The sequence below is a fragment of the Rattus norvegicus genome, chromosome 4 (assembly GCF_021556685.1).
Source record: "Rattus norvegicus strain SHRSP/BbbUtx chromosome 4, alternate assembly SHRSP_T2T, whole genome shotgun sequence".
NCBI classification, from domain to species: Eukaryota; Metazoa; Chordata; class Mammalia; order Rodentia; family Muridae; genus Rattus; species Rattus norvegicus.
The window spans coordinates 78,326,792-78,348,623 of NC_141537.1; the positions used below are offsets into that span (position 1 = coordinate 78,326,792).

The window sequence follows — 21,832 nt, forward strand, 5'->3', positions numbered from 1 at the left end:
TGCGCTTGCGTCGTTCTCGCTGTGAGGCTGGGGGCTGCGGACGGAAGCGGGACCACCCCTCCCGGGATGCGAAGCGCGGGGCCGACCCAGAGGAGCCAACTCTGCGGCTCTCGGTGCAGCGAGTCCCCCGGCCCCGCTTCCTGTCGTGCAGAACTGGGCCGCTGTCCCCGAGGGTCTCGAGGGTCTCGGTGCAGCCTCCAGCTAGAGCCGCACCGGAAGCTGGGTGGGCCACGGAGTCGCGAAGCTGAGTTCCGCCATGGCGCTCCAGGTAAGACGAGCCGTTGCGGACCGACGGACGCCTAGGTCGGGCTTCAGGGTGCAGCGCGATCCCCGGGGCAACAGGCCCGGGAGGAGCCGTCACCGCCGACTTTGAGCTTGGGTGAGCGCATCAAGGTCGGCCAGTGCCCAGGATTCCCTAGCCAGAAGTCTAAGGCTCTCCCCTTCTCCCAGGACACAAGGACCTGGAGCTTTTTTTCTACCCGGGAAACTCATTCCTTTGGCTTTTCAACACAAGATATTGTGAGAGGGTGTGCACGATCGAAGCCTGAGTGGATCTTGGGAGAATAACTAAATCTGACATTTATTTTTGTTAAGATACGGAATCCCGGTGAGTTGGGCCGAAAAAGTAGGGAGAAAGAAAACAGATCGAAGTTAATGCTGCTAAAATATATCAATCCCAGAGCTGAAGAAGAGCCCCATCAGCTGTTGTGGCCTAGGTACAGTTCCGGCAGGGTTGTAGACTGTTAAGATGCCAGGGCAGTTGCTGCACTGCCTTCTGGGTAGACACCCAGAGTCAGGTGTGCAATTTTGTTGCCCACGAGCTTTGGCCAGACTTAGGCAGCTGTGTTGAGGTTGTGTCTTGACATCACCAATAGCCCATAAGAATTCCAGGAGAAACGGTAAACCAGGTAAATCAGATAATTGGCCTTCGAGAGTCCTTTTTAGCTTTGGCTGATAGGTAGCCCAAGGACACTTTTGCTCAGATGCGCCCACTGGCCCTATCCTAGAGTCTGCTTGTTTGGGTCCAATGAGGGAATTGGACCACAGATCTCTCAGACCTGATGTTCAAGGAAGAATATCCACATACTCTGTAGCTGCATAGAGAAGTACAGGGTCACAGTCTGAGGGAAAGGGGCAGGGAAGGTCTAAGATCTTTGTGTTCAGTGTGACAGGAGTGACAGAATCACAGGGGTGTGTGCATAGTCTGCAGCTGGGGACAGTGAGTGGCAGCAGGATACAAGGTCTGACCCTGGTAGCCTGAGGCATGCTGGGGCAATGGGGCTAGACTGAGTGCTGAAACTGCAATTTCATATAGAGAGTGACACAGTAGAAGCAGGTTCTTAGGCCCATCGTGGCAATTATGAGCAAGGAGAGTGATCAACTACTATGGTCCTAGTTAGCCCAGAAGGTTTTCTTCTGAGGGTTGGGCAGGAGCTCGGATGGCAAGCCAGTGGTAGTTCCACTCTGTCTCTTCCCCTCCTTTTCCCACTCCCTGTCCTTCACACACACACACACACACACACACACACACACACACACACTCACTCACTATTTACTCTTCATTTGCTTTTTATTTTATTCTTTATATTTTTGGAGACAAGAGTCTCATGGCTGAAGATGACCCTGACCTGATCCTCCTACAACCACCGGGAATCAGGCATATGCTACCATAGCCCTGGGGCTTAATTCCAGGACATGCCAGGCAAACACTTTACCATCTGACCAACATCCCCAGTTCCACTTGGGAAAGCTCTGAAGGGAGCATCTCCTCACTCAAGCAAGTTCCCATCCACATCAACAAAACAAACACTGTCAGTGCAGATTGCCTTTTGAGGCTAGGTTGGAGAGAGGCCTGGAAAATATCGCATGCAAAGACCTAAAAGAGCCAGATATATTTAGCCGTGAGATAAAGAGCCACATATGCTGCCCCCCAAAGTCAGGAGTGGTGTGTAGAAGAGCCTGAGGTGGCAAGCCGTGCTCTGTAAATGGATATTAGGCAGACAGACAGCTTGGCTCTAGTGACACTAGTCACAGCACTTAATGGGCCGCAGCATTTATTCTAGACATTCATTCTAGCCTATAGTAATTAATATTGTCTATACAGAATCCCTATGAACTAGATATGATCTGTAATAGGATGAGTTTGCTAAGGCTCAGATGGGGCGGCCATTTGGCTGAAGTCTCATCATTAATATGTCGTCATTCCTTGCACCTTAGGTTGTGGTTCTCAAGAGGACTGACTTACACTAAGCAGACTCACATAATACTAATGAAAATGCTGTGGTTTGAAAATCCCCTCCGGATTTCACCTGTTAGAAACTAAATTCCTAGTGTCATATGTTTATGCTTTGTGGGGAAATCATTGGAGTTAATGGGTGATTGAGGGAGTAGCCTTGTTTAGAAGGCCTTTCTGGCTGGCTGGCTTGCTTGCTGGCTTTGTTTCCCCGTCAAACTATTATGTACCATACGAGATGGCAGGGGTGCCCTCAACCAACATGGCCCCTTGACCTTGGGTTTCCCAGCATCTGCAACTGTAAGCAGTCAATTTATTTTCTTTATAATCACCCTGTCTCAGGTATTCTGTTATAGTAGTAGAAACCAGAGGGGAAGGAAACCAGGTGCTTACTTCTAGTGGAAAATGAAGCTGGCAAACCGAAAAATGCATGAAGATACAGCTTCTTCGTATTTGTATATTAAAATACCTAAGATGGGTCACTTCTAAAGAACAGATTTTGGCTGGATGAGGCAATATACACCTTTAATCTCAGCACTTGGGAGGCAGAGGCAGCTGAATCTCTTGTGAGTTTAAAGACAGCTTGACCTACACAATAAGTTCTAGGACAACCAGGGCTACAACAGTGAGGCTACTTCTCAAAAAGCAACAATAACAAACCAGACTTTCCCCTACAATTCTAGCTGCTGGGAAATCTAAAGAGTAGGGCAAGGAACTGGCATCTGGCAAGGGATAATGTGTGGGTTAGCTACTTTTCTGGTTGTTCTGACCAAATACCCAGTAGAAACACCTAAGAGAGGCTAGGTTTACTTTGCCTCCTGCTTTCAGGGGATTCAGTCATGGTCATTTGTTCTGCCCTGTACTTGGGCAAAACATACTGGGCAGCAAAGTGTGTGTTCTTTAAGTCTTGGTTGGGAGATAGGGGGGTTGACATAAAGGAACCACGAGTACTACACCCCAAAGGGTCTACTTCCAGTGATATATTAGGTTTACTTTGTAAAGTTTCTATGACCTCCTAAAATCATTCATCAGACAGGGAACAAGCTTTTAAAACATTAGCTTGGGGGCACTGGAGGACTCTTCACATTCAGCCAATAGCACTGTCGTCCCATGATGAAAGGCAGAAGGACAGAAGAGCATGAGTAAGAGAGGAAGAAGAGGCACACCATATCTTTTTATCAAGAAATTACTTCCCCCAGAATAGCCTAATCACCCTGACCCAGAGTGGACCCTATGTGGGAAGCCAAGAGCTAACAGAGAGCTGTCTCATAGACGTTCAGGTGCTGGACAAACTTGAGAGCTGGCAGTACACAGCTGTGGTAGCCTGAGCCATGCTGCTGTATAGGAAGACTTCTGCTATGTGGGCCAGAATGCACATGTGGCATGGCCAAGGCCAGGGATCCACAAGCAAGACCTCCCCTTTTACTAAACTCATCTGTAAACTTACGCTATTCTGTGGGAGCTCCCTTTCTCTGGCAGGGTCTGAAATAGTTGACCAGTTCCAGCAGTTTAGGCTGCAGGCCCCATTAGGTCAGGTCTTTCTGCTGCCATGGCTTGGCTACCCTTTCCAGTGACTCCCTTAGCCGGCACAGTGAGAAGGTTGGATTATAAACAGGGGTTCTATTGTTCTGGCTTTATGACCCTGTCTTGATGGTGAACTTTCCCTGATCCCCCATAGTTGTCTGCTTAGTGCATGAGGTGGTGAGTGTTCACACATCGTAATTTGTATGACTTCTAAAGGATAGGAGTGTTCATTAAACAGCAGCAGTACATGTGTAATGTGTGGGAGTAAAACATGCATATTTGGCCTGCAGGAGGCATGAATATGCCCAATTTGGACCCTGAGCCTGTTGTGGCAGACCTGGGAGTCTGCACTCAGCAGCTTCTGCCCACTTGCCAGCCCCCCACAGTTCCCAGGTATTGGCTGTTGGGGTACCAGAGGGAGAGGGGAAAGAGGGCAGTATCAGAGGGGCCAGAGGACAGAGCTGTAGCAGAGCTGCCACAGGAGAGGCTAGAAAGTGATGGGTAGAATTCATAGAGGGGTTGTAAGATGTCCAAGTGTGGTGGGCCCCCCAAGAGCATCTAAAGCTTAGAGACATCCATGAGGATTCAGGCTTAGCCGGTAGTTAGCCCCATAGCTGTGTCTATGACAGTGGAAAGACATCTGACAAATACACAATCAGCAAAGGCACTGTCTTTTGGTGTGATGTTAGAAAGCATTTGAGGGCAGGTTCCCAGAGGCCTCCACAGGAAGTGCTTAGCTCCCCCAGCATGAAGTTGAATGACCCATGTAGAATGCCCACTGTGGGTGGGAGTCTTGCCAGAGACTCTAGACCCAGGATTGTTAGTGAGAACAGGTTACTCAATCTGCTAGCACTTGACCCAGTTGCAGACACCTAGAAGGAAAGTGTGTGTGTTCAGCACAAACTATATCACACAAATTAACCTCTGTAGCTGGTCTTTGTTACTTTGTGGTTTCTTTTTCCCACCCTTTATCCCCCTCCTATTTCACCACCTATCACTAGATAGGAGAGAAAGGATAAAAGGGAGAAAGAGATAAAGACCTCTAAATCTAATTTTTCTTTTGTTTCTACTTTGACCCTGCTCCCAACCCACCTGAACAACTGCTAACCCCCACCAATTGAGTCTCTAGCATTTATATACCTACTCAAAATTCCCAGAACTCCAGATGTCACACAATCGCAGAAACTATCTGCAGCTGGCAAAACCATGCCTCTGCTAGAGCACGAGGCAAATCACAGTCAGCTGCTACAGAGCAGCCCCATATCCCCACACCCAGGATTACAACAAAAATGTATTCTTATAATATGTCTTAAGTTTTTTTTTTTTAAGAGACTAAAATTCCAGAATTCTCACTACAAGCCTCTGTGTCAACCTCTAATTGGTTAGGTAGAAACCCTTTTGAGATGCACATTCCCAGGTGCCTGCTGGGACCACCTAGTGCTAGATATTTTGAAGGGCAGCAGTGCCATGCCTGCCCTGTGGTCTCTTTAGTACAGAACCTAAGATTATCCACCTTTTATGTGCTAGGAGGCCAACAAGAAATGCACAGTGGGGGTTGGGGATTTAGCTCAGTGGTAGAGCGCTTGCCTAGGAAGCGCAAGGCCCTGGGTTCGGTCCCCAGCTCCGGGGAAAAAAAAAAAAAAAAAGAACCAAAAAAAAAAAAAGAACCAAAAAAAAAAAAAAAAAAAAAAAAAAAAAAGAAATGCACAGTGGCTTCCTGCTAGAGGTTTGTGGAGTACCTGAGATGTTCCTGAGGGATAGTGGCCATAGTGGGCCAGGGCTACAGTTGAGGCCTGGGGAAAGAGTCTGCTGGGTCGCCCACCAGGCCATAGAGATGGTTGGGAATGCACAATGAGCCAGGAGGCAAAGGACACAGCCTCTGATCGCTTCTGGGCTTCGGAGTCAACAGTCACTGGAGATGCTGTCCTTGGCCAGATGTGTGACTGGAGCCTAACTACTTCAAAATGTCAGGGCTCTGGGAGTCTGAGCCTATAAATGCACACTGGTAGCTGTCAGCTGTCAGGAATGGCAGGCAGAGAGCTGGCGGGGAGTGGATGACAAGGCTGTCATTCGTAGCAGAGATAGTTTTTAAAGTCAGTGACATATGCATGAATAGGCAGTAGAGTCTCCTCTGCTTTACTAGAAGTGCGGCCATTTTCTTCACAGTTCTCTGCTTTACTAGAAGTGCGGCCATTTTCTTCACACTTCCTTTCTGCAAGTCATGCTCGTTTCTAACCTAGAGGGAGTCTTTCCTTAACTTACATTCTGTTTGTGTTATTTACATGCTTGATTCTTGCCGTAACTGAAGCTCTCTTCTCTCAGACGTTGGTCCTTGTCCTGAGTTTTCATGGCTGCTTTCATGATGACTTTAAAGTAAGAGCTGTTGCTCTCAGCTTACAAAGCCACAGGAAAGGAAGCAGGAGGCAGCATGGTAGCTAAAGGTGTGAAGTGCGGATGTAAGAAGTGTTTCCGGAAGCTCCTGGGTTTCTGGGTTTCTTCTGAGCAGGTCCCTAAGGACCACACTACAAGCTTTCAGTGCTAAGTGGCAATAGGGGAGGGGTGGGGTAGGAAGCTAGGTGAGGTGGAGCCACTAGGCTGCAGCCTAGGAGGGCTTTGTGGGCATCACCTCTTGCGTGTTTCTGCTGAGTGATGAGCCTGGTGGTGGGTGTCACAGATCTCTGCAGTGGAATTGACCCAGGCTATACCAGGGTTTGTGGAGAGTTGAAGCCTTGAAGGTCAGATGGGACTGGAAGAGTGAAGGTGGATCCTGCCCAGCCACTAGGACCCTGGACCCACCCAGGAGCTGAGATCAGAGGCCCTAAGCACAGGTCAGGCCTAGGAGTGCCTGGTTCACCTGCTACCTGACTGGCAGGTAGAAAAGTGGCAGACATCTCTAGATCTTCAAGGCTTCCTGAGTTTTTTGTTGCTACCCATCCCCCTGCTTTTTGATGGTGTTTAATTTCTGACATAAATTATGCCATCCCTGCTGAAGAGCATTAAGTGGGATTTTTCTTTGCTTTGTGGGTTGATTAACCCTAGTCCAAAAGTCTGAGATGGAAAATGCTCCACAGGGCAGAGCTTGTGAGCACTGTGATGGCACGTGTGGAGAAGCCCACATCTGAGCTCACAAACACTTGTAGTCAAAATGAGTCAAAAACTCTGTAAAAGTTACCATCCGCTAGGTTTGTACAAAAGAACAAAATATGAACAACATTCTCACTTTGACCTAAGTGTCATCTCTAAAATAACTCAATATGCATACGAAAACACTCAAAAACAAATATTCAAAACACATCTGACCCCAGGAATTGGGGATAAAGAATACTAGACCTTGGTAACAAGCTGGTCTCATTAGCTGATGTCTCCCTTTCAATGCCACAGTGCTGGAGTTCTGGTCCTTGGGCATTCACTTATTAACTGACACAGCAAATATAGGTCTTGCCTGTGTATGGGGGAATGTAGTTTCATCTTTCCAAGTTACACGTGTGGTGACCTTGTTTCTAAAATGTTGCTGGCAGCACATCTTCCTGGGGTTACCAGCACGGTCCCTGTAACTGCTGCTCCCAGGCCAGTCCCACCCATTTCTGCACTGCCTGTTCCCAGTGTCTACCAAGAGACCCATGAGGCTGGTTCTCAAGGGACAGTTTGGGTGGGCCTTGTTGGCATGGTTGCAGCCAACCCCCCCGGAGACTGTACCCACAGGTGCCCATCAGCTTCAAGGACTTGGCCGTGCGGTTCTCTGAAGAGGAGTGGCGGCTCCTGCAGGAGGGGCAGCGGGAATTCTACCGAGACGTGATGCGGGAAAACTACGAGACGTTGGTGTCCGTGGGTGAGGTCCTGAGGCCTCCAGTGTGGGTTGCAGGGACAGAAGAGGGTAGCTGGTCTTGAGTCTCTGAGGGACCCTAGGCTCCTCCAGGTCGTGGTTTCCTCATCTGTGAATTGAGGAGTTGTAGAGAGTGTTCAGAGCTTGAGGCTGCCCAGGGCCATGCTTTCCTTTGATACTCTGCCTGTTTCTGTGAGCTGGAGTGGGGTCTGGGCACAAGGCTTTAGGGTGTATGGTCTTTCGATCTGATGACCACATATGCTAACACATAAGGAAATCTATAGGTAGATAAGCAGGCATCTGGGCCATCACATGACTGTGGGAGGGTAAAAGCCACTCTATTCCTGGTGTAACTGCTCCTTCTTTCCCCAGGGACCTCTGAGCTGCTTCCTCTCTCTGCTTTCCTGTCACCTGCAGAGGCTGGAGGAGCCACAGCAGGAGAAAACCACCAGGATAAAGGACAAAAACCCGCTTTGGAGCACAGTTCCCAGGGTGGGTCCTCCCAGTAGACTTCGAGCACTTTCTCCTAGTCATAGTTTTCAGCTCCTAGGTTCTACCCCTCAAATGACTTCAGCTAAGTTGGTCCAGGGCCTCTTGAGTCTTCGCCCTGACTCCTCTGGGTTGGAGACTCATATGGTCAATTATATGGAGAAATGCTCAGAATAAGACCTGAGGTCACAGGGAGACCTCTGACTTGGGCCCCCTCACCACCACCCAGAGCCAGCCTGCAGTTTAAACAGTAGAGTTGGCACGCAGGGCGCAGGTAAGGGAGGAAAGTGAGAAGACCAGATGGGACCCTTCAGTATTACCCTTGATAGAAAGGAGACAGGAGGAGCTACTGGGAGCTACTGGGCACAGAACCCTCCTGAGTCCAGCACCCCCTTCTCTGAGCTACTTGCTGTCTTCGACTGTTCATCTGTGACTGAGAGGGTTCTCTGAGGAGCTAGGTGACTGAGCACAGGGCTCACACACCTCTCCACAGGAGAGCAGCCTCAGCAGAGCCTGCACCTCACCGCGTTAGTGCAGCTGGTGAAGGAGATTCCAGAGTTCTTGTTTGGAGAAGTGAAGGGTGCTGAGGACTACTCCGAGAGTGGGAGCACCAGTCTGGATGGGGAGCAAGCAAGCCCTGAGGGTAAGTCACACAAGCTGCAAGAGTAACCTCACTACAGCCACAGTGTTGTGCACAGTCGCCTTCCAGCTCTGCTTGACCTCCCTCCCAGCCTTTGGGACCTGTCGAGTACAGGGACAGCTCACGCCTTTCCTTGGTGTTCTGGTACGGGTCCAGCCACCTAGTGATCCCTCCCTGTTGCCTTGCACCTTGCAGTGGCGAGCAGTGTGTTTGTCCCTATTGAGCAGATGGAGAACAAGAGAGAAGCTGAGCTTTGTCCTGATAACCAGTGGGACCCAGGTCCTGTTGCCGGCCTTGCTCATCCTGCTTCACAGACTGTCTGTTCTTTCCCTGTCTACTTGGTCAGCTCAGTACCAACCTCCTCCTGGAGCATGTCGTGTCCCTCTACCCATTGGAGCCCTCTCTAGTTAACGTTGGAAGGGCGCAGAGGTATAGAGTGGCTTCATACTCCGTGCTCTGTGCTTTACCAGGACATGGCCAAGACCATGCGTCTTAGTTTCAGAGCTCAGCAATGGCGTACGCAGGTCATTGACTCCTGGTGGTTGTTAGTGGAACATGACAGGGAAAACACGGACAGCGGTGATGTTAGGACAACTTACCAGTTCATCTTCTCCATCTCCCAACAGTAGCCGTGGCTGTGGAAGCTTGCCCTCCCCGAGGCCTGATCAGTTCTCTTCCGGAGAGCCCTGCAAGCCACCCCAGCCTGGCCACCACACCCACAGGCAGCTCAACTTCCAGCAGCCTTCCTGGAGCCTGGGCACAAGGAAGCCCCTTACCTGCTAGTGAGTCTGAACTAATATGTACAGGGACACCCAGCACTGTAAAGGCCTAGCCCAGGAACCTGGCCATAGACCTTGCGCCCTTTTCACTTTCTCTGCCTTGGCTTGCTCTGTAGCTAACTGGAAACAAAGGTCTCTGAATAGTGAGAGAATTCTCTTGGCCTCTGGTCTACAGACCAGGTGATATGATGCTTCATTCCAGATGGCCTGTTCCCCATGTTGATTACTGAGGACTGTATGTATTCACAGGGAGCTCTGAGCAGTCCCTAATATACAGGCCCTGCAGGCCATTAACCTGTGTGCACCTGCTCGGATTCTCAGACTCTCAGCAAAGCTAGCCCCAGGGGAGCAATGCTGGTCACCAGAGCTTCTCTGGGGTCTCATTTTATCTTTCAGAACTCTTGAAGATTGTACTTGTCTGAATGTTTTGGTTTTTGTTTTGTTTTTGGTTGTGAGCCTAGCCTTTAATGGCTGAGTAATCTCTCCAGACCCGTTTTGGTGTTTTAATTTAGAATATTTAAAGGAATAAAGATTAAAAAGGACATCCCCAAAAAACGTACTCCAATTAGCTGTTGTTCCAAGTGCCATCTGCCTTACAAGCCCCACGTAAGAGTCTGGAGTACAAGGCTGACCTGTGCGGCTGCTGGCTTCACTGGCTGGGCTAGAATCACAGACTGGGATCAGAGGAAGGGTCTGGAAGCATTTACAGCTAGACCAGAAGGAACTGGGAAACAGCTTCCAGCCCTGTTAGAGCAAATCCTCCAAAGATGGCCCCAGCCTGAGGCTAATATTTACAATTTGGATGACTCTCAAAGGGTTGGTAAACAGATCTGGGGAGATCCCGGGATGTGAGTCCCTCCCTAACATGGCCTTCTTTATGTTTTGCAGTAGAAACTGACGATAAACCACTGTCTATAGAGAAGGAAGGTGTAGGAGTCTCGGGAGAGACCTTCATTCATTCCCCTCAAAGCCTGGGCCAGAGCAAGAGTTACCTAAGACAGGATAGAGGCAGCATGGGAACAGGTAAAAGGCTGACTTTCCTGAGGTGGAGCAGCCTAGAGTGAGTGGGGTCAGTGAAAGTCATGTCACTCATCCAACTGAACTCCACGACATCCCTATAGCCAGTGGTTCTCAACCTTCCTATTGCGACCCTTTAAATAAGTCCTCATGTTCTGGTGACCCCCCAATCATAAAATTAATTTCTTGCTACTTTATAACTGTAATTTTGCTACTGTTATAAATCATAATGTAAATATCTGATATGCTATTCCCAAGGAGGTTGCAACCCACAAGTTGAGAAGCATGCTATAAGATAAGCCTGTGCGTTTGAATGGGTGCCCAGAGATGGTGGAGGTAGCTGAAGGTCTCATGCTGCCTGTCAGGACTACACTGACTTAGCTACCTCGTACATGCATAGGCACTCTTCCTGAGAACAGTCCATTGCAAGGCCTCATCAACTGTCTGAAGGAGATCCTTGTGCCCAGGCCCCAGCACCGGGGAACAGTGCCAGATTTGCCGCCTTCTCCCCCTGGCCTGAGTATGTTGAAGCAGACCAGAGCTGAGGTAGAAGCTGAGAGCCTGCCCTGCCCGGGTGAGTCCCTGGATACTTGGCCTGCCCAGGCCAAAGTCTCCAAAGTCCCAGAAGGTTCAGACCAGCATTCATAGATATTACTGTGTTCCATACTGTCTCCTGTGATATGACCACTGGGTGCTCCTGTGTCCCTAGGATCAAGGATCTGAAGCCCAATGGCTCTTTCTAGGACAGCAGCAGCAGACTTGTCTGTTTTCCTCACTGTTCTCTGTTCCTTCTGATGTGGGACTGAGGAAAACTCTTTTTTCTGTTAACATGAATGAGTGTCACTGGATGCTCAGGTCTGCCTGAGATTTCCCTCACAAGACTGTCAAGCTTTGAGCCTTGGTCTTGTATCTGTAGAGGGGGACTGTTCCATCCTCTGACTTGGGGTGAACTTAACTACAGAATTACCCTCATGTATAACGTTACCTGTGTCTCTCAGTACACCTCGGAGCTACACTCAGAGCTCTGAAAACTGCCAGTCCTCTCCTTCAGTTTCTGCCCTGAGTGATAGCTGTGCCCAGTGCTGCCCACCTGCAAAGTCTATACAAATATAGACTTTCCAGTTTCTGGCCCTGTGATGCTCAGATGGCAGACACCTCAGGACAGACCTCGTTTATCTGTCAGGAGACTAAAGATACTGAACTTAAGTGAGGTGTGGTGCTTTTTCCCTTAGTGAAGACAGAGGCAGCACCCGGGGATTGTCCCCTTCAGGGCTTGCTGAACTGTCTGAAGGAGATCCCGAAAGCTCCAGACCAGCGTCCCAGCCCCTCAGGAGCATCAGACTTGCAGCTGCAGGAGGATCCAGGGAAAAGGCATTCTGGAGGTAAAGGCCACTCACTAGGTTAGTGGTGGGGTACTAGATGTAATGTGTTTGGTTTCCCTGCTCTGAGTACAGCTATGTGACCCTTCACACCAAAATCTGATGCCCTGAATCAGCGTGTTAGTCAGAGGACTCAGGATTGGATTTCATCACTGTACAAAGAGCAAAGCAGTTGGAGATCCCTAGTCGGTGCTTCATAATTTTCCAAACTGTCTCTTGTTATAGGAGGTAAAAGTACTAGAACTTTCTAGAAGGGATACTGGGGAGATAGACATGAACTAGAGGGCAAGAGTTGCAGCAGAGTAGATTGTAATGGTCACTGGGGATTCCTGTTGTCCTGTGCTCAGGCCTGGTGCTATGACTGGAGGTTGGGGTCCTAGCACATATATTTGGACTGGGATCATTCGTCAGTTCATCAATAAGCTCGTATTCCTCAGAACATAGCCTTAAAAGGGTGGAGAGGGTAAGTTTGAGCCAAGCCTGCTGCATGAGAAGCAAGATCTGACTTGTTGCTGACCAAGGAGGGATTCATTTTTAACATGTCTTAGAAAGCTCTAGAGCACTCAGGGGTGAGAGAGGTGTAACTTGGATCTATGCTTGGGATTGAGAAGCGACTATACCCAGAGCCAGTGACTGCTATGGAGGCAGAGGCGCCTTGAAAGTCCCTCCTAAGCCTATAAAGAGGAGCTTCTCAGGACTTAAGGTAAGTCCAAGCCTGAAATCAAGGCTCCCCAGCAATCACTTCTCCCACAGGGATGAGACACCTCCAGACTCCTCCTCCCCACCCTAGTCACGGAGCTGGCAATATGCTTACCACGGTGAAGGTGGAGGATGGCTGGGCCCAAAGTCCCCCAGTACCAGCATCCTGTCAACTTGGCAGACAGGGCTACAGCTCCCACTCCATTGGAGACAACAGAGAAGTCCGTGTGCCCCGCTGGGGCCCCATGGCTCTAGGTAAGTTCTGGGTTATCTACCCACATATTCCAGTGGGAATGAGTTCCAAAGCCCAACAGGAAAAGTACCTGCTTCTCTTTGGCCAAGGACCCTTTTCCTTTGCCTCTCCTCCCAAGCTGTTCCACTGTAGTCTATGTTCTTAATCCATGCCCATGTACAGGCAGCCCTCTGGTTTTGGGACCTTCCTTTTGCAGTGAGGTGCTGGCTACTGCATATGGGTGGCTGTCCCACCCTTCTCCTCAGAGTTGGGGTCAGCGCCATTCCTTCTTTAGAAGCAGAAAACACTTTGAGAGTTCCTCGCTAGAGGATCTGCTTAGCAGATCCCTGGAGCCTGCTATAGAAGCAGGCTGTGGGCCGGCCAGCCAGCCAGCCAAGAGCCAAGCTGGGGTCTGACAAGCAGGCCAGGGCCCAGCAAGAGAGGATGATAAGGTGTCTTCTCTTGTCCAGCCAGCAGGACCTCAAGCTCACCCCTAGAAGCTCTGGAGGCCTGTCTGAAGGGCATTCCTCCAGGTGGGTCATCACCTCTTCAGTCACTAGCCATCTCATGGTCCAGAAGTCCTCAGCCAGGAGACGCTGGATCTCAGAGGTTTGAGCTACAGCAACAAGGATCTCACAGTGAAGGTACTTGGGCCAGGGTTGGCAGTTATTCCTGTGTGCACAGTGGAGGGAGGTGCTAGTCATCTCTCTGGACCTCCTCAAGTATATGTCCTTCTTTCCTAACCCCTGCTTGATGCCTTCCCCCAAATAGCTATCCAGGTTTAGTGAGAGCCAAATTCTACCCAACCACTTTCCCTGCTCTGAGGACTTCTCCTTATTCCCAAGAACGTTTGGGAGGTGGGGAGCAGGTAGATGTTAGGCTGACCTTTCATCAGTGCCATGGGAAACCCTGTAAAGGGAAAGGGATCTCTGGGCTGGGTCTCCTGGTACCATATACTCTAAGGCCCCAGGATTTCTCCAGCAGGCTCTGGCTTGACCCAATTATACTTCTCTCTGCAGAAGCTACAAGGGAGCCACTTCTGCCTCTGAGCTTGCAGGGCTATGTGAGAGAAGGACCTGGGATTCAAGGCTGTGGCTCTCAGGGTGCTGCCTCTACCAGCTTCTCCTCAGCCAGCAGCAGTGATGGGGATCTGGATTTCAGGAGTCCCCGGAGCAGCCAGGGGCAGAGGCTTGGGAAAGGTGAGCTGCTGGTCCAGCGGAGGTTGTAGTCCCCAGGAAGGAGTACACGGTCCTTGCCCACCATTATCTCTGCTCTAACACCAAAAGAAGAGCTAGGAGTTCACAGCAGAAGCAGATTCAGGACTTGTCTTGGCAAAGCAGCAGAGTCTGTTGTGGTGACTTGGCTCAGAGGGGGTAGGACAATGACTGGCCATGTGTCCTTAACCTCCCTTTATAGTAAATGCTCCCTATTCCAGACAGAATGAAGTGTCTCTAATACTAACTGACCTCCAGCTTAGGGGAAATAGTGTGAGAACCACAGAAGACTGACTGCCTTCAGAGTTGTACTCAGTATCATGTGCCTCCCTGGGCCCTGCCGAAGGAAGTCAGTCTTGAGAACTTTGGGGTCTTATGAGCTCTCTCAGCATCTCCCTCTGCCTTTCCTCTTGGAACAGTCATGTCTGCCTTGTCCTGTGATGGATACCCGGTTCATCTGCCCATCTGTGCCCTGGCCACATCCATTGTTAGTGGAAAGACCTGGAAATGTAAAACTGACATCTGCCTCAGTGACTTGGCACCAGCAGCTTAAAGAGTGACTTGTTTTAGTTTACTGTGATGAGTTAAACCAGTCTCCCAGGGCTTCCTTGGGCATTGTGGATGGCTGTGGGAAGCTACATTTTCTCAGAGTCCCCAAGTGCACACCTCCCAAGCTCCTCATTCAGTGACTCTAAGTCAACAGCAGAATCAGCGTGAAGCTTAGCTTGTGGCACTGCCCAGCTTTTAAAGCAGCAGAGCTGATACTAAGGACAAGGACAAAGCCAGCTGAGTAAGTCACATGTTTATGTGTGTCCTGTTCTTGCCCTGATCAGAGACTCTGCTGGTTTTGCCAAACACTGCTTAATGGTAATAGTGGGCAGAATGACTTAGTTTGCTTTTGTCTGGTACATACATAGAAGAGCTAAGTAACATTTTGCTGCAAGTTGTAACCTTCAGCCTTCAGGAGACTGCTTTCATTGTAGATCCTGCTTTTTTCTCTTCCTGAGTCCTATTGAGGCAACACCTGCTCCCACACCCACACACCCCCAACCTCTTTCTCCTCCCCCAACCCCTGCTCCCCACAGTGTACAAATCAAATGCTCTTCAGCTTTTAGCTTCTCCCGTGTGTGCGTGTGTGTGTGTGTGTGTGTGTATGTATCATGGCATATATATGGTAGAAGACAACTTGCAGCAGTCAGTTCTAAACTTCAGACACCATACTGTTCTGGAGATCAAACTCAAGTGTACTCAGGCTTGGCACCAAGCACCTTTGTCTGCTGTGGCTTCCGCTTCTAAGCTATGCTATGCTACACCAGCCCCACGTGACAGCCTCTTGTTTACAACCTCTGCCCAGGTCCAGAGTAGACAGGAGGTACCTCACAAAGGAATGTGGCCAGTGCTGTCTGTTAACCATATCCCACTAGAATCTCACGTCATCTAGTTCATGTTAGTTGCATAAGACTGTTTGACTAGGAGTGCTGTCGGCGATGTGTCTGAAACCTGTGGAGAATTAGACTTCCTGTAACCTGATGTCATACTTAGAGGCAAAAAGGCCTGCAGCTTGCCCTCCTTGGAAGGTGAAAAGAAGCCTTGTACACATTTGATTGTTAGGGTATCCTACACAACAGGAGGCAGCATCACCCCTCACCATGGTGACAAGCTGTTGTACTGAGGGAGCCTAAAACCTATACCTGCAACTAGACTCCTTCATTCTAGCCCCCAAGCAGACTTCTGTGTCAGCTTTCTCCAGAGCAGCCTGAGCACGGGCTACCCCAAAGCCAGGGATGACAAGTGTTTAGGTCACGTCTTCATCTGGGACCCCATATTCTGTGTCTCCTTCCTCTGCTTTAATCAGGACAAAAGAGACAGGCTCCAGGGATTCACAGGACACTGGCTACCCATCCAAGACTGTTCATGTTTGACCTTCACAGGCTATGCACCAGGAAACTCTCCACTTCAGGGCCTGGAGAACTGCCTGAGAGAGATCCCTGTTCCCAGGCCACAGGCTGCCTGGCCTTGCTCCTCAGCTGTCAATAGGGGGTTGAAGAGAACAGAGCCCAGGAACTGGACTGGAGACAGAGAAGGTAACGAAATGGTAGCTGTGGATACTTGAGAGAAGAGCAATCCTTCCTATCCTACACTGGCTTTGGCAGCAAGCGATGTCGCAGCCCTCAGATCTCAGCTGAGCTGGGAGGATGCTCCGAAACAGGCTGACGACAGTCAGATAGATAGTCACTCCCCCGCACATGCAGACTCACGGGCAGATGAGCCACAGGCAGAGTACAGCGTCCAAGACGTGGAGGCCAAGCACCACTGTGTGCTGCCCACTGAGCCAGAGCGTGGCTGGCCAAGTGTTCTGACATGGCTGCATCATCCCTTATGCCCTGTGGTCTGGGCACTGAGCTGTACACCTCCTGAGATTCCATGTGGCTTGGGTCGGGAGTAAAAGGTTTTGGTTGGTGCCGTGACAAAGCAGAGCCATTTCCACATCTGCAACTTGTGTGCTAAAAGCCTGGCAGTAGCAGAAATTCTGTTCATTCTGTGGCAGTACGAGATGCCACAGGACTATCGGGACTATTCTCATTAAAACAGGACTGAGGGGTGAGGCCTCTGAGCCACCCCACCTCAGACAGCGTCATGGAGAAGTACCCAGCAGGAGTCTCCATCGAGGCAGTCCACAGACCTGCACTCCCACCTGCCACCAAGTGACTCCCAGGCCAACATGGCAGTGGCCACAAGAGGGTAAGCTTCCTTCAGGGCATACATCATAGTTTACCCCCAGTTAGTTTTTGTCGAGGCGGTAGCCTTCCCTTCTCTGTCTTTCTATTTCTGTCCGCCCTCCCTTCCCTTGCACGGACTGTAGAAGTGGACAGAAAGAATAGGATGTTGTGTGGTCTCCCTGTGGGGTCTGCAGCGGAGATGCTGTGTGACTGACAGATACACCTCGTTGACTGTAGGCGGCTCTAGGAGGACCATGCTAGTCAGTCTCTGCAGTGGGTAGGAGGAAGACACTTCACTCATCAGTGACCCTCAGTAAACTGCAACTCTTGTGTGGTGCTGTATAGAGAGGGTCTGCTGAGAAGAGGGCTGGCAACCTACTACCCAGAGGGAAGGAGCTGAGCTTGCAAGGCTCAAAACCTAACAAACCTGATCAGGAATAGTTTCTCCCAATCAGGAATTCTAGATCTTCCAGGAACTTCCAGAAAGTTCTGCAGCTCACTGAACCAGGGACATGGCTAGCTACTGGCTTTGCTTCTCTGCCTATAACCGGGAAGTAAGTTATTCAGGATCCACTAGAGCCCATGGGGTGTGGCTGAGCAGAAAAAGACAAATCCCAAGTGCCTGGCTCTCCAGACTGCTGCTGTCAGGTACTAGTCAGTGAAGTCTTCTCCTTTGTTTAGAGACAGCCACCATGCCCTCCCCTCTGCACCGCCTGGAGAACTCTCTGAAGGGGATCTTGCCCATGAGGCCCTTGCGCTTCACCTGCGTGACTGGCCCCGGCCCCAGTCCCAGCCCATGCTCCAGTTCCAGCTTCAGCAGCTCTGATGGAGAAGATCTAAGACCAGAGCCTGCCTTTTGGCAGCCACCCCTCCAGCGTGAGTCTGCTAGCATGGGGGTGGGAGGAACAGTAAGCTGCTCGTTGGGGTACCCGTCAGTACTCTGATGCTAGCTTACTTATGGCACAGAGAAAGACCACCTTCCCTCCTGTAAGGACCCAGTTCATCTGGACCCTGTCTCTGGAGCGTCTCCAAGAGTCAACGACAATACCTGTTCTGCCGAAGACCCTGAGAGAGCAGAGCCCAGGGCCTGCAGCAACCTCAGTGCAGGTGAACCTAGAGTCTCCCTGGATGACAGCCACATGTCCCCAGTGGGCCAAGGCTCCAGGCTTCAATCTCTACATTCCACTGTCCTTTTGCTGGCTCTCATTAAAATGTTCCCCTAATTTTTTATGCTTTAGAGCTTGTAAGGCTGGGCCAGAGAGAAGGTAAGCCCAGGAGCCAAGGACTGTGTTCTATTAGGGGGTCTGGGTAAACCACCAAGTGATGTATACATTATAAATATTATATCATATATATTATGTATTTTATATATGTGTTTATTAATATATGCTCACATGCATATGTGTACACACACACCATTGGTATCCAATAGTATTTTTAAGGTGACAATTTTAACAAAAGAAATATCGGGCTGGAGAGATGGCTCAGTGATTAAGAGCATTTCCAGAGGTTCTGAGTTCAATTCCCAGCAACCACATGGTGGCTCACAATCATCTGTAATGGAATCTGATGCCCTCTTCTGGTGTGTCTGAGGACAGCTACAGTGTACTTACATATAATAAATAAATCTTAAAAAATAAATAAATAAAAGAAATATCAAAAGTGGTGTTTTTCATTGGTAAAGCATTTATCTAGCATACATTAGGCCCTGGGTCTGATCCCCAACATCACATACACAGTTACGTAGTGAGAATAGAACTTTTGAAATTGGCCCAGAAGTACAGAAATGACACCTGGTATTACAGCTAAGCTGTGACCCTGTGACCCAGACTTTGTTTCTACAGGAAGAGCAGAAGAGAAGACACACCCACCCAGAAGAGAGGATGGTGCAGAGCGCACATGCCAGCCTGGCCCTGTCAGCAGTGCTGAAGGAAAAGAAGGAAAAGGAGGTAGGGGCCCAAAACCGTCTTCAGAGGCTGCTCCCCTCATAGGCTCTGGCTGCCACCTGTATAGGACTCAGGAGGAGCTACATTCCTCACATTTCCTTATCAGACACCGAGGATTTAGTAGGAAATGGCAGAGCGGGTCCCCATATGCCACAGCAGGCCAGCCGTCAGCTCCCTAGCATCTTGTATCTGACTTAATCATGTTTTTCAAGTTGAAGAGTTTTCACTGGGGTGAGGGTAGGAATGGGGGTTGTGGCTCATCAGAATATCCCCATGTCGGAGTGGTGCTGACAAAGCAATATTGTCCTAATTCTGCGAGCTCTGTGCTCTCTCTGCAGAGGCAGCTGGGCACCCGTGGCCTGCCCCTCAGCTGGAGGAAAGGTCTGAGCCCAAGGGTACTGAAGAAGACTCCAGGGACCTGGAGCCTGGACAGGGACGGCCCAGTGCCACAGGTGAGCTGATGGCTCTTCAGCACTCACTGTGCTTTAGTGGCCGCTGGGAGATTCAGAACCAGATCCCATCCTAAGGAAGTAAACATGTTCCAGGTTCATCATTTGGGTCACGTTAGGAAAGCCTTACACTGAAGCCACTCAGTACTTGGGTCACTTTACGTCAGGGTTTTCATAAAAGTGCACAAGCTCACCTTTTAGAGACACTGAGAAGCATATGGAGTCAAAGTGTGGGTTTGAGGGAACTGAACCTCAGCACTGTTGAGATCCTGCACAGCACACAGCTTCACATTAGGGACCCACGGTGACAACTGGCAGGGTGATGTCCCCGTGTCTTGAGCTGTGCTGGGAAGGCCTCACGGGTATGCAGGACCCGAGTATCTGCTTGCTCTTACACTTATGTGGGTGCCTTCTAGGCCTCCTCCTCCTCCTCCGAGAATGCAAGGCTTTGTTGAGAGCCCTGGCTGCCCTTCTTCAGATGAAGCGTCAGACCACATTCTTACTTGTTTTGTGGTGTTCGTTAGATCTTGATTGAGACAAGGTTTCACCAAGTAACCCAGGCCACCTGGAGCATGTGATCCTGCTGCCTCAGTTGCAGATCCTAGCTTTAATTGAAAAGCTTGGGGAGACAAGATATGAGTCCTTAGGCCACTCTGGCCATTGCCTGTCCTTCACTGTCTGCAGCCCTAACGATACTGAAAAGACAAGGGCAGGCCTTGACGGGGCTTTACAGACAGTAGATCCCTCTTCCATTCTGGGCTAAGTGGGTGAAGAATGTCAGAGGCCTTGACCAGTACCATGGTGCCTGGGGTGAGACCCACTACAAGACACGTGGGACTAAAGAATTAGACCGTTTTGGGAAAGGGGGAACCTAAGATTAAGCTCTCTGGAAACCTGGCCTTCTAGGCAGGATACTGAATACACTAACGCGGTCACTGGAGCTAGAGAAAAGACCTTCATCTAGGCGCTCTTACCCACCCTTCCTCTGCTTTCCTTCATCTAAGCACTCTTACCCACCCTTCCTCTGCTTTTAGCCAGGACTCATGGGAAGCTGTTCTCTGGGGACCTTCCGGAACCACCTAGCAAGTCTCCCCTCCCCACAACTGTCTTGTCAAAATGGTCACCCACTTCTCTTCAGCCACCATGCCCCTGTGGCAGGTCCCTGCAGCAGGAACTGCATAACCTTGGCACTGCCCTCACAGACAAGCTAGACCAGCTTGCAGTGACCTTGGCAGGCCTGACTCAGGAAGTTGCAACCATGAGGACCCAAATGGATCAGCTGGGAAGGCGCCCATGGAGCCTTGGGCCAAAGGGTAAGGGTTCCTGGCGGTTGCCCCTCCCACAGAGACCTCGCTGGATCAACAGACTGAACCACCGACATCTACCCTACTGGAGACAGAAGGGCCCCACCAGGCCCAGACCAAAGATCCTGCGGACCCAGGCAGAAGGCTGCAAGGCTGGTGACCACTCAGGACTCCCTAGAGGGAAGGGTAGTTTGGTGCCTCAGCTGCCTCCAGAAGCTTCCTCAGTAGAATCTTCCAGGCCCACCTGTAGTTCATCCCAGCAGATCTCCTCTACACCTGGAAGCCACACTGTGCTGACTGCACACCCCTCTCTGGAACACACTGAATGCTACCAGAATCCCCTCTCCCCTTCAGTGCCTACTGCCTTGGTCCCCCTTGTGGCCTCGCCTACAACCAGTGCAGACCCAGAACCTCAGGCTGCTAGAGGGGCAGCAGTCAGCATTCCAAACCAGCCCAAGGACCCTAACAGCCTGCTAGGGGATGCCCTCAGCAAAGACCTCTGGGGAGGTGACCACAGGGATCCAAGGTGGGGGGCCCATTAACTGGGCTGTTTGCTCAGCCTTGCTGGGGACTCTGGGTGGCAGGGATGTCCTGGTGGGACGCTCTGGAGTCCAACCATCCCAGGCTGTCTGCTTACCTGTTCAACCAGCCCTCTCATTGCTGCTGCAAGTGTGGCTCTGCCTCTTCTATGCCAAGCCTCCATGGTGTCTGCATAGAGCCACGGAAGAGGCATTCCTCAGCCATGCCTCTGGCTTTCTTGGCTCGGGTTCAGTCGGTTGCTCTTCCTCCTTGGCAAAGCCATGTAGGTTCCAGGTGGGTGTCGTGCATACCACATGTGCACAGAGCGAGCTGCAGAGGGCACCACAAGGGCACCTTACCCTGCTCCTGATCTCAAGGACACTAAAAGGCTAGCCTTTGATCTCATTTAGGGAGAGCCTGACTGAGATCTAAGCTGAATTTACCCACATGGATTCTAAAATTAAATATATTAGTTGCTAAGTAAAGGCCATTGGCTTCTGTGGAAGGTGCTCAGAGGGGCGGCACTTGGGCATGGGTGCCTGGATTGTCACCAGTACATTGGGAACTCAGCAGCTGGTGTTCCCTTTTCCACACATGCACCTCATGGGAACTGAGCATGTGTAGTACAGTTTGGCACAGAATGCCACAGGGCCTCTGCACATGTGCCAGTCTCCTGAGCTGTGTACAAGTGTCACAGACTTAGTCCGGGCAGCTTAAATCAGGGGTCCCAAATCTAGGTCCTGCCAGACTCTGTTCTGCAGGGGACATTTGGTTCTGTTGATAGCTATTTTCATGTTCACATGGCATCTTTGAGTCTTTTCTCCAAATGCCACTCATACCAGGACACAAGATGTTTCAATTGATG

At 50.3% G+C, this 21,832-nt stretch overlaps 1 protein-coding gene across 24 annotated transcripts; it reads left to right on the forward strand.

Moving 5' to 3' along the window:
- Positions 1-9: 9 nt before the first annotated feature.
- Krabd3 (KRAB domain containing 3) lies at positions 10-21,452 on the forward strand. Of its 24 annotated transcripts, none has more exons than XM_087658051.1 (18): positions 10-268; positions 7,447-7,586; positions 7,953-8,072; positions 8,563-8,712; positions 9,336-9,491; positions 10,380-10,511; positions 10,906-11,079; positions 11,738-11,905; positions 12,638-12,838; positions 13,286-13,459; positions 13,835-14,014; positions 15,961-16,113; positions 16,622-16,771; positions 17,431-17,625; positions 17,716-17,856; positions 18,594-18,698; positions 19,034-19,147; positions 20,179-21,452. In XM_087658051.1, the coding sequence occupies exons 2-18, from the start codon at positions 7,553-7,555 to the stop codon at positions 20,988-20,990; spliced, it is 3,159 nt and encodes a 1,052-aa protein (XP_087514177.1). In that variant the 5' UTR covers positions 10-268; positions 7,447-7,552; the 3' UTR covers positions 20,991-21,452.
- Positions 21,453-21,832: the final 380 nt, after the last annotated feature.

Excerpts from the sequence above, each read along its gene's own strand:
- Krabd3 (XM_087658039.1), top strand. The coding sequence starts at position 67 with ATGCGAAGCGCGGGGCCGACCCAGAGGAGCCAACTCTGCGGCTCTCGG. Across the intron at positions 16,772-17,430 it reads ATGGCAGTGGCCACAAGAGG|AGACAGCCACCATGCCCTCC; the intron begins GTAAGCTTCCTT and ends TCCTTTGTTTAG. Across the intron at positions 17,626-17,715 it reads TTGGCAGCCACCCCTCCAGC|AGAAAGACCACCTTCCCTCC; the intron begins GTGAGTCTGCTA and ends CTTATGGCACAG.